At 34.0% G+C, this 16,102-nt stretch overlaps 1 protein-coding gene across 2 annotated transcripts in view; it reads right to left on the bottom strand.

Annotated features, from left to right (window-relative positions):
• UNC13C (unc-13 homolog C) overlaps positions 1-16,102 on the bottom strand; it is an 869,114-nt gene that overhangs the window by 113,410 nt on the left and 739,602 nt on the right. For both annotated transcript variants that reach the window (XM_079129872.1, XM_079129871.1), the window contains 2 exons: positions 9,634-9,711; positions 5,031-5,108 (listed from right to left, as the gene is read on the bottom strand). In XM_079129872.1, the coding sequence (XP_078985998.1) occupies positions 5,031-5,108; positions 9,634-9,711 (156 nt within the window). The remainder of the gene's footprint in view (positions 1-5,030; positions 5,109-9,633; positions 9,712-16,102) is intronic.

Here is a 16,102-nt window from a genome sequence, read left to right as displayed (position 1 = left end):
AGTGCTGGACTTTTCTATATGACTGCATATTGGTTACCTGTATTTTGGAGTTTCCTAATCTTTAATATAAATATTTGTCCATGATTTCATTTGCTGTCCCAATGACCATTCAAACACATCAAATTAAGATTCAATATATTGTACAAATTAGATTGTAGATGAAGGAAATATTAGTAAGTCCAACCAGAAAGTAGGCTGGTAAGAATGGAGGACCGATAAGAAAAAGGGGTATTCTATGCTGTTTTCTAATTGGCTTAAAACCATAGAACAGTGATTCTCAAAATGTAGTCTCTAGCCCAGTAGCACCAGTATCTCCTGGGAATTTGTTAAAAAATCATGGGGTCCTACTCTTGACCTACTGAATTAATACCCTGAAGGTGGAGTTTGCAATGTAGTTCTTATGCATGTTGAAATTCAGCAACTACTGGCATGGAGGATTATTTCACTTAAAGCAGTGATCTTTAAACCTATTGGCACATAATAAGAGGGTAGTGCCAGGTAGAAAATGACAGAAATAAGTTTCTTTCCTCTCTGGTCTAATGACCAAGTCCATTTTACCGAGAGGTTCTGCAATGAATTTCAGTGAGCTACATGCTCATATACTCTTTTGGGCAGTCAAATGCAATTTCTAATTGGCACTTTAAGTTCATCATTAAATTTAAATATGATAAGCCCGGTACAGTAGTGCACACCTGTAATTTCAGCGGCTTGGGAGGCTGAGGCAGGAGGATGGCAAGTTCAAAGCTGGCCTCAGCAAAAACAGGTGCTAAACAGCTCAGTGAAACCCTGCCTCTAAACAAAAATACAAAACAATAGGGCTGGAGATGTGGCTCAGTGTAAGCACCTTTGGGTTCAATACCTGGTAGCCCTCCCCCACCCCAAAAATGTACACATTTTAGGATAGGGGGGTTATGCCACAGATTTCTTGGCCCTATTCAGCTTGGATATATGTAGAAGTCACTCTTAAATAAATGTTTACCAACATGAGATGAGTCAGAATGTTGAATCGCTTTTGAGACATATCAATAAAGATAGCACTACTATTGTGCTGACTTTGTCTTCTTTGTGGTCAGAAGAATGAGAGAACTGAACAAACCAATCCCATATCTCCCTAAACATCTTCATTATGGCTAACTTCCAGAGTTTGAGGGTGTGTAAAGCGTTATCAGTTTGATGGAAAACTAGAGTCTTCTGTTTGAAATGACTGTACCAACACAATAATGCAAAGAAGTAATTCACCTTTTGCTTAAATGTAGTCAGAACTCTTCTAAATTACCATTTTACAGAGTTTTATAACCAATATTTATTACTTCCTGAAGAGAAATTAAATTTTTAATTATTTCATTTTCTTTGTCACGTATTGTACAAATTAGATTGTAGATGAAGGAAACATTAATAAGTCCTTCTCATGGGCTGTAACCACATGTTTCTGTAACCAAATAAATGCAGACTAAATATTTCCAACGGATATATGCTGAATTATATTCATGAAATAATTAAGCTGTTAAAATAATAAAAAGCAAAAAAAGTTTTATTTTTGAGCTATTTAAGCTGTTACAGGATAATAAAATAAACATTCACCAGTGAATGGCAATTACCATGTGGCATCCTGATAATGATATTTTCTGTTGTTGTGTGATGAAGTGAGAGGTAATAATGGGGATAGGGGTGTAAATGATTAACATCTAAATGAAGTCAGTTCATAACTTGGGATGGCTATTTTATTTTAATATAGTGATTCCTAAACTATATGAACATAAAAACAAAACCACCTCATGTGCTTTATGACTTCATTCTTAAAGGTTACTTTTTCTGCATGGTTTGCAAAATTTACATAGTGTTCCCTAGAGAAATCACAGTTGTGATGGTAAAACATACTCTTAATTTGTACACAGAGAAAGTCACTTTCTAGGAGAAGAACTTTAGTGGCTTGCTTTTCGTTTTTGATTTTCTTCTTAAACAGGGTACTGGAAAAGAACTCTGTTGACATGGCCTTTGGGACATCGTGTGTGCACTCATTAATGAAGCAGCTCAAGTGATTACTTTTGAAGCCATCATGAACAACATAATCCCAAGACAGTCTTAGTGTTCAACAATGTTTCCATCCTAGACTCCACACAGAGTGGAGTTTTCCACTACAAAATCATTTTAAATAATCCTGTTTCCAGAGAGAAAAGAGGTTAATCCTGAAAAGAAAGAGCACCTGGCCTCACGCAGTGATCAGGTTAAAGCAGCAGAGAGCTGCAGCATCATGCAACCATGCCTGCAAGCGGCAGCACTTTGCAGAGTACAAGAGGCAAGCAACAGTGTTGTTAGAAGCCAATTAAGAAACACATGGCATTAAAAATATTTGGAGCAAATGCACTAACATACATTTGCTCATTAGATTTTTGTAGCAAGAATTGCATATCACAGCACAGATGGTATGGGACAAAATAATAAACTCCTAAAAGAGAATAAGGTCTGGTGTGGAAAGTTTGCCTTAGTGTTTGTAATCAGTTTCATTGTGAGGAAAAATCTGGGAATTAGCATTAGTCCACATTTATAACCTTTAAAGTTCATTGAACATCTGTATCAAGTGCCATTTATACTTCTCATATTGAAGAGTGAATCCTCTCATTCCTAAAAAACCTTTTTTCATCTTTTTAAAATCCTCACATTAAGAAATTCATTTAGATGCTAGTATATTCAGGTAAGGGTGTTGTAATGAATCTGCCTGTTACTTTGAGATTCATGTGCCCAGGGGAAAGTGGGTGTAGCAACAAATGACCCTAATGTATTAATTGTTTATTTCTGCCCGGAAGGTTTTGTGACACACTCAGACTTGGGTTCAGGTCTTGTTTTCTTCTGATGCTTCATCAATGCAGATTGAGCCTGCTTAAAACTTTTTCTAAGCAAAACAGACAAAAGTTGAAAATGGAAGAAAATGGATAAAAAGGAACTATGCATGGAGAGACAGAGACAAAGACAGAGGAGAACATACAGGAGGATATAGATATGGTGAGAAAAGGAAGGAAAAGTATTTAAATGCAAGAGATGAAGGGGACTAAGGTCAATGCTATCCATCCAAGAGATTATATAGTTAGATGCTAGATATTCATTTCATTTATTAAGTTAAAATTTCCATTTAAATTATGTATGAGAAGTTTAATAAATAGATATTGCATGGTTATAAAAGGAGAATTCACCACACTCAGCATTTCTGTCTTCCTTATTTTCTCCAGTAAAAAGAAGAGTTCTGTACGTTAGTAAGTTATTTGAAATTAAATTTATAGTGTGAAACTTGTAAATTTCAAACCGGTAATCTTTTCTGAAATTTAAGAATCCATTTTTAACTGACAAATGAGCCACCGTACAACTTGTTTAGTTAGCAGATGGCTTAGCCCAAACAGTTTCTTGTAAGTATAGGCTTGATTAATCTGTTTGGTCTGTCTTTTCTGATTTGTCTGGTTAATATTCAGCTCAGCACTATATTAGTTATATCAGAGCTCACAAACAGAATAATAATGAAATAGTAGCATGAGGAGAAATTTCTGGAAATATGATATTTTTAAATATAATTTCATTCTTAAATGATTCCTAGTCTTTAAAATTAACAAAAAGGAGTTAGTATTTCCCACAAGAAATCAGCCATTTCTTTACTACTTTTCAAATTTGTAAATGGACTTAGAAGTCTGAATATAAAAGCATCACTAAAATTTAAAAAAGGATCTTAAGTTATGATCCTCAAGTGCTTGTGCTCACCCAATTCAGCACAAGAATTCTGAAATGAGATTGATGCCCTCAAACCTTGCAATAGGCATTAAAACACTTTGGGGAATTAAGCCTTATTTTATACAAATTAAACCGAGACTGCAAGGGAAGCACAGCTCATAAAAGTTCATGTTAAAGTTTTGCACCATCACATATGTACTCTGGTGCTTCTCATTCGTAGGATGTTAAGTAGCAACTTCACTTCTTTTAAGAGACTGAAAATGAAACAGACATAGTTGAGTGAGAGGTATGTATAAGTATCTCCTTAGGGTTAAAAGCAACTTTGTACACAAAGAAGCTCCATCATAAAAAAGCATTTCCGAAATCACAGATTTAGAAATAAAAGGGATATTTGCTTTGAACTTCAACAGAGCCTTACATATGTGTCTCATACATTTTACCATAGATAATGTAAACTAACTTTGAACAGAAATATCCACACACTCAAAACGAGTTGTTCTTGGGATTGTTCTCAGGATTGTTTCATTGTCGGGAGGGGACAGTGAGTGAGAAACCCTGCTTCAGGACTCTTCTTCTCAGCACCTTCTCCATTTCTCAATCTTCAGACACTCAAATGTTTGTGAACAAAAAACAAATAAACATAAAAAAGATAAGACTGCCAGGCAGGAAGAGGCAAGTGCACAGCTGTTTCACTCTGCCTGATCCAAATAAGCAAATGAGAATTAACTAGGAAATGCAATGGCCCTTCAGTGTAGTGACAGAGAAACAGCCAGGTAAAGGATAAAATGCTTACTATCACAAACCTCATAAAAGAATCTCTCTCCTTCCTTCTTCTGTTCATGGAATTGGAAGCCAAAGATGTTGGACAGAGACATGACACATTACAGACACAACACACAACACATTTTGACATAGCTTTTTCCATGTGAAAAATAAACTACTGATGTATCCAGAACCACAATGTGTATTCATGCCACAATGTGTATTTCATAACAAACATCAATATTAAACTGACATGGTAAAATACAATAAAAATCTATTATTTGTGCTGCTTTTCAGATCATTAGCATATATGGATATACATGTGTATATATGACTATCTCTATATATACAAGACAAAAGGCTCTCTCCCTTCTTCCATTCACACTTCTCTTTACTAAAGTACTCTGTTGTAGGTAAAAATTGCCTTGATTGTTAATGGAATTGTAGATTATCATCACTTTATGTTCTTTGATAAACCATATAAAAACTTGATTTAGGAGATATGCTGCTAATGATCTCTAATTTGGCAAATGCAGGAGTAAAAACACACTTACCTCTTTCCCTCCCATAGATTCAAACATTTTTTCCAGCTGGACTCGTAATTGTTGAATATTGTTCATCAAGATACAGGGCTTTAAATAAAGAAAATAAAAAGAGTATTGTGAATATCATATATATATATATATATATAATGAGTTTACCTTAAAGGTGGCAGTATATAGCTTTCAGTGCTGTCCTATTATATTTGGCAAATACAAAACCTTCAAAATATGGTTAACAGCAAAGGATAGAAAAGGAAAAAATATAATTACAATTTTGGGAAATGACATTTAATAACATACTACACAATAAACCATTGGAGACTTGCTACTAGAGTTCTTTTATCCTCAATATAGTGGCATTTCATGCTTAGAAATTAACCACATTGTTTTCAAATTTTTGTTTTGGGAAAAACAGATTAAATTCTGAATTTCACTGTTTAAAGACCAAGTACCATCTGAAAATTTATATCTATATATCTATAAATCTAGATGTATAGTTATTAATGGACTAATGAACATTTATTTATTCATTTATTCATTTATTTATTTATTTATTTATTTAGGGATACTGAGAATCCAACTCAGGGCCTGACACATGCTAGGCAACTGAGGTACAACCCCAGCCCTGAAATTTTTAAATCCAAGAAAATTTTTAGGAAAGTAAAAACACTTTAAATGGATTTCCCTTGCTACTGATAAGGTCCACATGCTAATATTCAGGTCCCCTTGTGACCTGACTCTGATCCGTGTTTCCCTTTGCATTTTCCTCTTTGCCTATTTGAATCATATCTAATTGGGTTAGAGATTTCTTTTCTAGATTTTATCTTTCTTTTTTATCACTCTTTTGGCATTTGCTTTATATTACTTTTTATTTATGTTGCCTCTCACCAGCTAACCTTAAACACACTGTACTTGCTGAATTGTGTATTTTTTAATTTTTCTTACTTGCAGACAATTGCACATTACTTTATGCATAATATATGCTTCAAAAACATTGTTTTTGTTTCCAAAGACTCAGAGATACAACAATAAAAATGATGTGAAACTTTGTGACAGGACTAGATGTGATCTTAGAGGAGTAAAAATTAATTTCTAATTGGAAAATAAAATTTGGAATAGCTACAGAATCATTTAATATTTCCTGCATATCAATTCTAAAGAGCCAGTATATCAGAGGAGGAGACAACAAAGAAAGGAAAATGGATATATCTTTCAAGTTACTGGGAAATGAGCCAATAACGAATCAGAGTCAAGCAAAGGACTCACAGGATGTCAGAGAGGTACTAGCTCTAATCAGTGGAAAGATTTTATTATTGCCTTAACCACATTACTAACCTTTGAAAAACTTTCTACCTGACTTTTTTTTAAAAGTGACCACATCTTAACTGATTTATGAAAACAATTTTAAACTTCTGTTCTGTTCCCTTGATTCTAGTCACTTAAATACTAATTGTTTTTAGCACAGATAACTGAGATTTATCTCTCATAGATTCCAGTAAGCTGAATTAGAATGTTCCATAAATGATTCTGACCCCAGCCAGGATCAGAACTACTTTATCTAGGCTCACTCCTTTCCATAGCAGGTATGGAAATTTCCAAATTTTCAGGGAATTCAGCATCTTGCCCTGATGTCCACACAATGAGCCAGTATGCTATTTTCTTCCACTAGGAAATAGGGTTATTGTGATAATTCTTATTGCAGAAGGAGAAGATTTGGCATAAATTTGGTAATCCTACCAGAAAGAAATCCAAGGTCGAAGTAAGACTATGGCTTATGATGAGAACCCTTGGCATGGGTGAAGGATTTAATCACTTGCTTTCCATTGGTCTGAGTAAACTGGACTCTCATGTGATTATTTGATATTACCATTCAAGCCTATTTTTGTTAGCACACATAACAGTATCCTAGTGCCAGCTTATAAATAAAGACTAACCACCAAACCTTTTGAACATGATCATTTCCAAGCTATTAAAAACAAAATAAAAATGGATGGTTGGGCTCACAAGGCATGGATTGCTACTGACCCCATGGATTGCCATGAAGAAAAAAAAAATAGGAGTTATCCAGAAGGAGAAAAAAATAAATATGAAATTTTCCTCTTTTAGTAAGCTTTTCCTGGCTTTGATATACCCAAAGTTCACTTTCATTATGTCAGTATATGAAATCAATTCATCAAATAACTAATGAGAACTAGATCACACAAATCTACCTTAAATGTAATCATGAAATGGCTTTTAGTTTAAACACACCATAGTAAATGAAAAAAAAAAAAAAAATGTTAATCTAATTTAGGGGTATTGCTTGTTGAGGAGTTTAGTAAGATAAAATAGCCTATGTTTGAAGTCAAATTGTATCCTTTTATTTGTGCATTTTGGCTTTCCCTTTAAAAATATAATACATTGCATTTGATCTTAATCTTGAACAGTTAGGAACCTGAAATATGATGAATACAAAAATTAGTTTTGTTTAATCTGGGGCCATTTCAACATGGGAGAAGTATTTCTGAGTTGAAAATAATTTTGAAAGTTATCAAAAATAAAGCAATTATGATTTTGATAATGATGCTTTGATATTTTTGGAATATGGAATAAAAAATATTAAAGTGTTTTGACCCCCTTTGCAATTTAGAATGTCACAGTGGGACAATACTTATTCTGACATGGACATTTTGTTTAACTATAGTCTTTAATTTTGACCCCTAACAAATCAAATGTATGATGCTATCTTTAAGATCATTTAATGATGTCTATCTTCAAAAGTTTCTAGCTCAATTTGCAGATAATCTGCTATATTACCATAAACACATGGAGAAATGTACAATAAATTTCAATGGTGTTAATACGAAAATAAATTTATAATAATAGCTACGGGTATTCATGCAAATATACAAAAGCACTCCATTTGTCTCAAGTGAAAGCATAAATCAAGTAACACATTATATTCTTTATAAAAGTTAAAATAATACTAATACTAACAGAAACATTAGTAGCATAGAGCAAGAGGATTGGAGGAGAGAGGACAAAGGGAAAGAGAAGGTTCTAGAAATGAGATTGATCAAATTATGTAAATGGACAAATATGGCATAAAGAATCCCATTATTATGCATAATTATAATGTACTCATGAAAATGTTAAAATGATTGTGTGTATTTAAGCAATCATGTATAAGACTGGTGAAGGTATCAGTAAGTAGGGAAGAAAAACTGAGAAAGATGTTCCTGAGCTAGAATATTTGCAAGAACTTTATTTTTTCCTTTTTTCTTTTCTTTCTAATTTTACTATATAGAATTATTTTGAAAACCATGAAATACATAGAATAATACAATAAATACTAATTCATAATATTTATCTTATGGTTTTTAATATAAAATGTAGTATAGAGTGCTATAACACATCAGGTGAAAGTCTACAGGAGCTTTAAAAGTGAATTTTCCTTTGTGAAAGAAGGGAATTACCTTTAGTATTTCACAACCGCTTTTGGAATCTTCATTTTGCTGTCTTAATACGAACAGAATCTTTTTGATATTATAAGGCATTGTTTAAAATTTTAATGTAATACTTTAGATATGCATTATCATCTATCCTTTAATTAGAAGCATATTCGTCCCATAAATAATACTCTATCTTACCTTTAGAATATTCATAGTGTCAATTAGAAATCACTGCTGAGATATCTGGGAGTTATAATAAAATTTTTGGGCAGCATATTAATTTAAGGGAAAGAGGCATCTTTTGGAACCCTCAAGAACCATCAGGACTGACTTAATGAGCTGTCAGTAAGAAGTCAATGGGCTTTCAGCAGACTAGCAGCTTTCTTAGAATTCTCTTTTAAATTTTTTCTGATAGCAAGGGCTAATTTTTTGAGGGGAAAAAATTCCTTGTTTTTTCCCCTCAAAAAGAAAAGAAAAGAATAAACTCTTAAAGAATTAACTTAAAAATCCTGTCCTCATTTCTTAAGCACTTTTTTTCAATGCTACTTTTTTTTTTTTGAAAATTCTTACTGTGCTGTCAATATATTTCTCCTAATAATACAAACGGTAAATAAGGAGCCTTTCACCTTTCATCATAAAACAGCACTGATTATATTCCAAATAACCAGTTTATCTTGCTTCTCTTTATACATTTTCTTGAGAAAGTTGGGATAATGGTTTGGATTTTATAAATATTTCCTCAATTATCAAAATAATTTACCACTCCATAAATTAACCATTCTTCTCAATTTACTTGAAATTTGTAAAGATCAAATTATACTTATTTTAGTGTTGGTGTTAAAGTGAAGCTGGTTGATGTCAATACTTCTCTAATTTTAATTTCCTAATTCTCAGATTCCATTGTTCATACACTATGTGAGTTTTCAATGATATATGCTCATCTTGCTTTTTATCAACATGGAAAAACCCAAAGAAATTAACGCTGAGACACTTTTAACCTTCCTGTGAACCCTGTATTGAAAACCAGTTTGAGACTACTAGAGATGTTTTCAAACAATTTCTTGGGATTCCCATTTCTTTTGTCCAGTATGAAAACAGAAATAAATCATTTCTTTCGCTTCCTTAAGACTGGAAGAAGTAAATCTCAATAAGAGATACTTGAAAATGAAAACAGTTTTACTTACCACATTTTCCTTATCACAATATGAACTGAAATCACTTGATACAATTGCCGCATACTGGACAAGAACTTTATTGATAGTCTAGAAAGAAAAACACTATGAAATTTATCCAGGCAAGTATGCAGTTTTACATGTACTATGCAGGCTAATGCAAGGTCAAACTCAAGTGTCTTCAGCCGGAAGGGAGTCAGTGACAGTGATTAAATCTACATCCTTATCAAAAGAACTTAATGAAACTATCGTTTATGTGATAATTTGTCATAGTTCTGAGTACATTTGAAAGATTCCACATGAATCCATCCTATTTTAATATAATTTGCTCCATTGCAAAATGCTTTATTTCCTAACTTTACTCAGAAGATACATTGACCATCTGTGGCAGCCTCCACTATGCTTGCACACTTATTATGTCATGATCTCTAATGCTCCCCCTTTCCATTTTTGAATAGATACCTTATGCTCTGTATTATCTGTCATGGCTTCTAGTTACTAACTTCTTATCCCAGCCTATACCTATCATGCCAAAATTATTTATGGTGTTCATTTTATCAACTTTCTCCATTGTTTCTAAATATCTGATTTATGTAAGTGAGGTCAGAGTGTTCCTATACACATTACTTAGCGGTGACTATTTCAGTGATAGTTAATCATACTGAGAGCTACCAAAAACCGTTCCTTAAAACCTAAATTTTAGCTTATGTGATATTGTACTATCTCTATATCGCAGTACATTTACCATTTTTCACTATTATAATTTGGATGTGAAGCATCCCCAAAGGCTCTTGTGTTGAAAACTTGGTCTCCAATGCAGCAATGTTTTGGGGGAGCAATTTGATCATGAGGGCACTAACCTCATCAGGAGATTAAACCACTGACAGATGAATGGACTGCTGACAGGTAGTGGAAACTGTACGAGGTAGGACCTGGTTGAAGGAAGTAGATCACTGGGGTTGTGACAGGGAAGGGTATTTCCTGTTAGAGCCTCCTGTTTACTTCCCTTCTTTCTGTCTCTCCATCTCTCTGTCTCTCTTTCTGCTTCTTGGCTGGTCTGAGTTAAGAAGCTTTGCTTTGCCATGCCCTTCCACCATGATGTGCTATCTCACCCTTAGACTTAAAACAATGGAACCATTTGACCATGAATTGAAAATCTCAGAAACCATGAGCCAAAATAAACTGTTCCTCCTTTAAGTTGTTTTTGTCAGGTATTTTGGTCACAGTGACAAAAAGCTGACCAACACACTTACTATGTTATTTATAACTATTTCTGAACTTAAGGATGCCCTCTGCTTTCATTAATTATGCAAAACAGATAAAAATGAACAAACTATGTTCATCAAATTTTATTACAATTATGGAAAGATGTATCAATGAGTTTGGATCCTACTGCTTTAACATATAGCTTGAAGCATCATAAGCCAAAGGTGGATGTGATTTTCTTGGAAAAGATAAAGCAAAAATAACAGTAGAAACATGGCATCTCTTTTTATAAGGAAGACATTTATAAATAAAATAAATAATAAACATTTTTTTCCCTTTTTGAACAATATATAATGTCTGGGGTATTTTTCATTTTTTTTAATTCAAAATCAACTGACAGATATTCCAAAGTTAAGCTAATGGAAAATGTTTACTCTATAAACCAAATGAATGTATCAAATGTGACTATGAGTCTGTTTATAGGCTTTTAAAATCACAATGAAAACCTAGAATTGGGACAATATGTAGACAGAAAATTGATATTTTCTAGAAGTATGTGGTAATGTGATAATATACATCAATTTAAATAGGAAGTTGGTCTTGAGAAATATAAGAGCTTATCAAGTAACAGACCAACATATTTGGAAAAACAGATGGTTGATCAGATTGAAACATCTTCTAAACACATATCTTCAAATTTTACTTTAGACATAATGTTGAACTACTATGGGCTTTCTTAATCAGTATTCATTCCTTTGTACGTATGAACATTACTCTCAAGTTACAGTTTCTTAATGACAGTGTCAACTGTAGGAATCATATCACTATATTACAAAAACAAACATAAGTCATATTCCTGACTTTAGGAGCTTGTTGCAAGTCAGACATTATAACTTGCTCAGGATAAAGTTTGGAATGCCCCAAAATCCTTTACAATCCAGTGTTATTTAGACATCTGCTGGGTGACTTGCTGAAAAGCTAGTGTTTGTTTATTTTTTTAAAAGTTTTTCTGGGAAGAAAGGAGAATCTAGACCTGATTTATAATCATTCTCAGTGAATTCCACATGTTCTACCACTTTCCTTTACTTCATAGAAAATTCCTAGTCCCTTGAATTTATGCTTGGAAACAAACAATCCTGGGATCTCACTTTAGCCGAAAAATGCCAGTGGTAATAAGCCAGGATGGAATGGACGTAAAGAAAAGTGCACAGTCTTGTAGAATATAGTTTAAGACCATGTGCCTGCAGAGTTGCAGTTACACTGCTGTAATAGTCCCTAGGTGTTCCTTACTAATATGCAAAGTATACTTGAATGAAAATGTGCAGTGCACATTTTAGAGGCAACTTCAATTTCATTTTAATTTTTTCAGTGAAATAAAATCAGAACCAGACAGTTGTCTCCTAATACAAATATGTAGGAAATGCCTCTTAATTCATTGGTTCTCAGAGTGCAGCTCTGGAATCAGCAGCACCATAGTCATCACCTGGAAACAGAAATACATTTTCTCTGGTCCCATCCCAGATCTACAGAGTCAGCAAATTTGGAGTTGAGCCCCTGTAGTCTGGGTCTTAAACAAACTTCCAGGTTATTATGAGCATGTTAGTTTGAGATTACTGTCCTAACTAATACATGGCAAGGCAAGGTAACTATTCAGAGAGAACTCGATGGAAGGGATCCTTAGTAAGACCTGTCTGTATATGAGCCTAGGTCATGATTATTTTTGGTGGACTGCTGGACTATAGAAGTAAGGTCAGTGCAGAGAGACCGCACACAGCCTAGTGGGTATGTTTGCATCTTGTTCCATAATAAAATACAGTTTATATATGAAGAAATAATCATGAGTAGTAGAGGGTTCTTTAATGGATGCAGAAAAAAAATTTGCTATTCAAAGAGCTTCAGATTAAAAATGATGAAATTCTAATAGGATTGTAGCAGTGAAGGGAGTGATTCTACTGCATTTAAAGGATCACACAGGGTGACTAAAATATCCCCCAGCCTCAATCAGTTCTGATCTGACATGCAACTACTGGTGCAGCACTGAGTGGGATAGCCATCAATTACTCAGACAAAGGCACTGTGATTTTCTGAACTAATACCACCATACTAGGAGTAGTGGGCTGAGTATCCTGTTAACACTCCAGTAGTTCCATCTATTGCATTACTCTTATCAGTAAGTTAAGAATTCTGGTTCAAAATGCATCTTTCATTCATATTTTATGCATGTAACAATATGGTATTAGATCAATGCAAGGGAGGACAGGAAGACTGCCACATCAATTCACCAATAGCAGAAATGTAATTTGGATGCTTTATGTCCTGTCTGTTAACATATCCAAGATGTGATAGGGCACCCCATTTCTTCCACCACAGATGGCCAGGTGTGGCCTTCAGGGTAAAAGTAAATGGTGAGATTCTCCTCTCCAACTCACCAATTGACTTCTGATCACTTCAGGATAAGGAGAGAATGCAGCTCAGTGGTTTAAAGTATTGGGATCCATATCATTTCTAGGGGGTGCTTTGTTTCAATAATTCAAATATTTGGAGTCTGTGTCATCGTTTGAAACATTAGGGAAGATAATAGTACCCATTTTCCAGGGTTGTTTTGTGAAGAATAAGTGGGACACCATATATACAATGATTAGTATTTTACAGACTTAATAAATTATTATTATTATTTTTTTAAGTTAGAATTAGGGTTACAGAAAACCAGGAATAGGTATATATGTGCTTTTGTTCACCATAGTATCTTCACCTGGAAAACAGAAAGATTTATATCCAGGACACTCAGTTAATACGTGTTGTTTTTAAGTAATGTTAATGGTATCATTATCTAATATTGCCTTTTAAAATTAAACTCCCCATACTTGGTCAGGAGCAGCAACATAGTTGTGGGAGTAGCCACCCACTTTGTGACTCAGCACAGCTTCTGAATGTCCCTTCTATGAAATTTGTAGCATCTTGTTTGGTATCTTACTCAGCCTTATATACTCTTTAGAAGAACAAATCATCCCTGTAAGTCCCATTTTTGAGTGCTAAATCTTCTAAAATGTCTGCAGATATCATTACTATGTCTAATTTCTAGCAAATGGTTTAAATCAGTATAAATCCCAAGAAGAGAATGAATGCACTTTCAGTGTATTTTAATATGATTGGAATCCTAAGAGGGTAGAGTTTTCAAGACTAATAGTCACATCTGATGGAATTAGAAAAAAATAAAATAGAGTAAAAACTCCAAGTCTTCAGTTATAAAATAGCAAATAATATTAATCACGAACTTTCATTTTTATCTGATTTTTTACATAAATACAAATTATAGATAAAAAGGCTCACACTGGTAAAAAAGAATCTGAATGATGTTTAGGTATTCTTTCATTTGTTTAAGAATTTTTCTTTTTAATATATTTTGCATTTTAAGATACTGTGAGAGTTTAAAAAAATACTGACATGATTTATTAAAATCATTCTCACAAAATAGAATTTCTATTTCAATGCAAATCACCAATTCCTTTCTGAGGGAGTGTTTTTCATTATTACATTATTTATCTGTGTTAATGATTAGATACTGTTGAATTCTTATAAATTAAAAATGTTTTACTTAATTGAATTTTTTATTGTGCCCAAAAGCACACATTTTCTCGGTGGCACATACATGGAACTTAAGTCTTTTCTTCTTGCTTCGGTGAATGTTTCCTGAGTGTGACTCTAATGTGATGTGTCTGTACCCTCCCACCCCTTGGTATTTTGCTGGGTCCACTTAGTTCTACACCCAGCAGTCTCAACACTGCTGGGTTGGGCTCAGCCTGGCAGCTTCAGAAAGTTCAGAGTTATTCAGGATAGAGTGGGTTGGAGCCTAGGGCCCTGGTCTGGTTAGCATTCTTCCTTTCTCACAGTACTCCCATGTCCCCTGCTGCCTGGCTCCTCTGATGATGAATTGTCAACTGAACTTACTTATCTGATGTGTACAACTACAATGGTATGTTACTAAATATGCACTCAGAGTTTTGAATTCTCATATAATCCTGCTTCTGCTACAGGTTCTACAGAGTTCCAAGAATAGAGTATGCCATACTTTCTCAAACACTATATTCCTAATGACCTTGTTTCATTCTTTTTTTGGTATTTACCCAACATTCAGCTGCTAGTCAAAAAAAGAGATAATTTTTAGAATAATTCTAATGTAGATTTTACCCTGTTGGGGGGACTGTAATCATCTAATACCAAGAAAGTCCTCTCTAGGAATGATCCAAATAAATGGTTTTTAGCTATTATCTTAAAAAGCAGAAGGTTACTTAAGTCTTCCTAATTAACAGGTACAAGGATTTGAGTTTAACATATTCCATGGCAAAAAATATTGTAACAGAGTTTAGGCTGACAGTTTGCTTAAAAAATCTTCATGGCTGCTCATTTTCTGCTGGCTATCCTTTTAGCCTGTTCTTTGAGGATCTTTAAAATTTGGACCTAATTCTCCCACATTATTTTGTGAACCTTCTGGGCTAGACTTACACCATGCTTTCTCTTTGTGGGGACTTCTTGGGCTAAACTCCTTTTGTCAAAGATTGATGAAGATCTCCCTTACAGGGTCATCCAAAAAATGTTTGATGTTTTATGACTGAGAATTAAATCTTTGTTGTGTTAAACTACAGAATTTCTGGATTTAATTATTATCTTAACATAAATCTGTCTTATCACAGTTAATAAAGATAGTATCTCCTGCAAGACATCCTTCCTAATTATCTGTGAATCAGGTTAAACTTTTTAAAAAGATAAGCGTATTTCTAACGTCAAGGACAGGTTCAGACCCAAACCTGCCATTCACAATAGACCTTAACTTTTCAATGACAATGTCAAATGAAGTTATGTAGTTAGTATGTTTGTGGTCAAAAGCAGTAGCATGCTCACTGTACACATCAGTTATGAGCTAAAATGTGTTCCCTCAAAACTTCTTTGTTGAACCCCTCTCTAATTCCCAGTACCTCAGAATGTGACAGTATTTGGAGAAATAGACTTTTCTTTTCTTTTGGTACCAGGGATTGAACCCAGGGGAGCTTAACCATTGAGCCACATTTCTAGTCCTGTTTTTATTTTGAGAGATAGGGTCTCACTAAATTGCTTAGGGCCCCTTTAAATTGCTGAGACTGGCCTCAAGCTTCGGATCTTCCTGCTTCAGCTTTCCAAACTACTGGGATTATAGGCGTGTACCACCACACCCAGCTAGAGAAAGGCAATTTAGGTAAAAATGACACCTCCACGGTGGGCTCTAATCTAATCTGACTGT

Source organism: Sciurus vulgaris, assembly GCF_902686455.1.
Source record: "Sciurus vulgaris genome assembly, chromosome: 2".
NCBI lineage: Eukaryota > Metazoa > Chordata > Mammalia > Rodentia > Sciuridae > Sciurus > Sciurus vulgaris.
The sequence above is the reverse complement of the archived record's forward strand: the minus strand, read 5'-3'. Positions and strand labels throughout refer to the sequence as shown.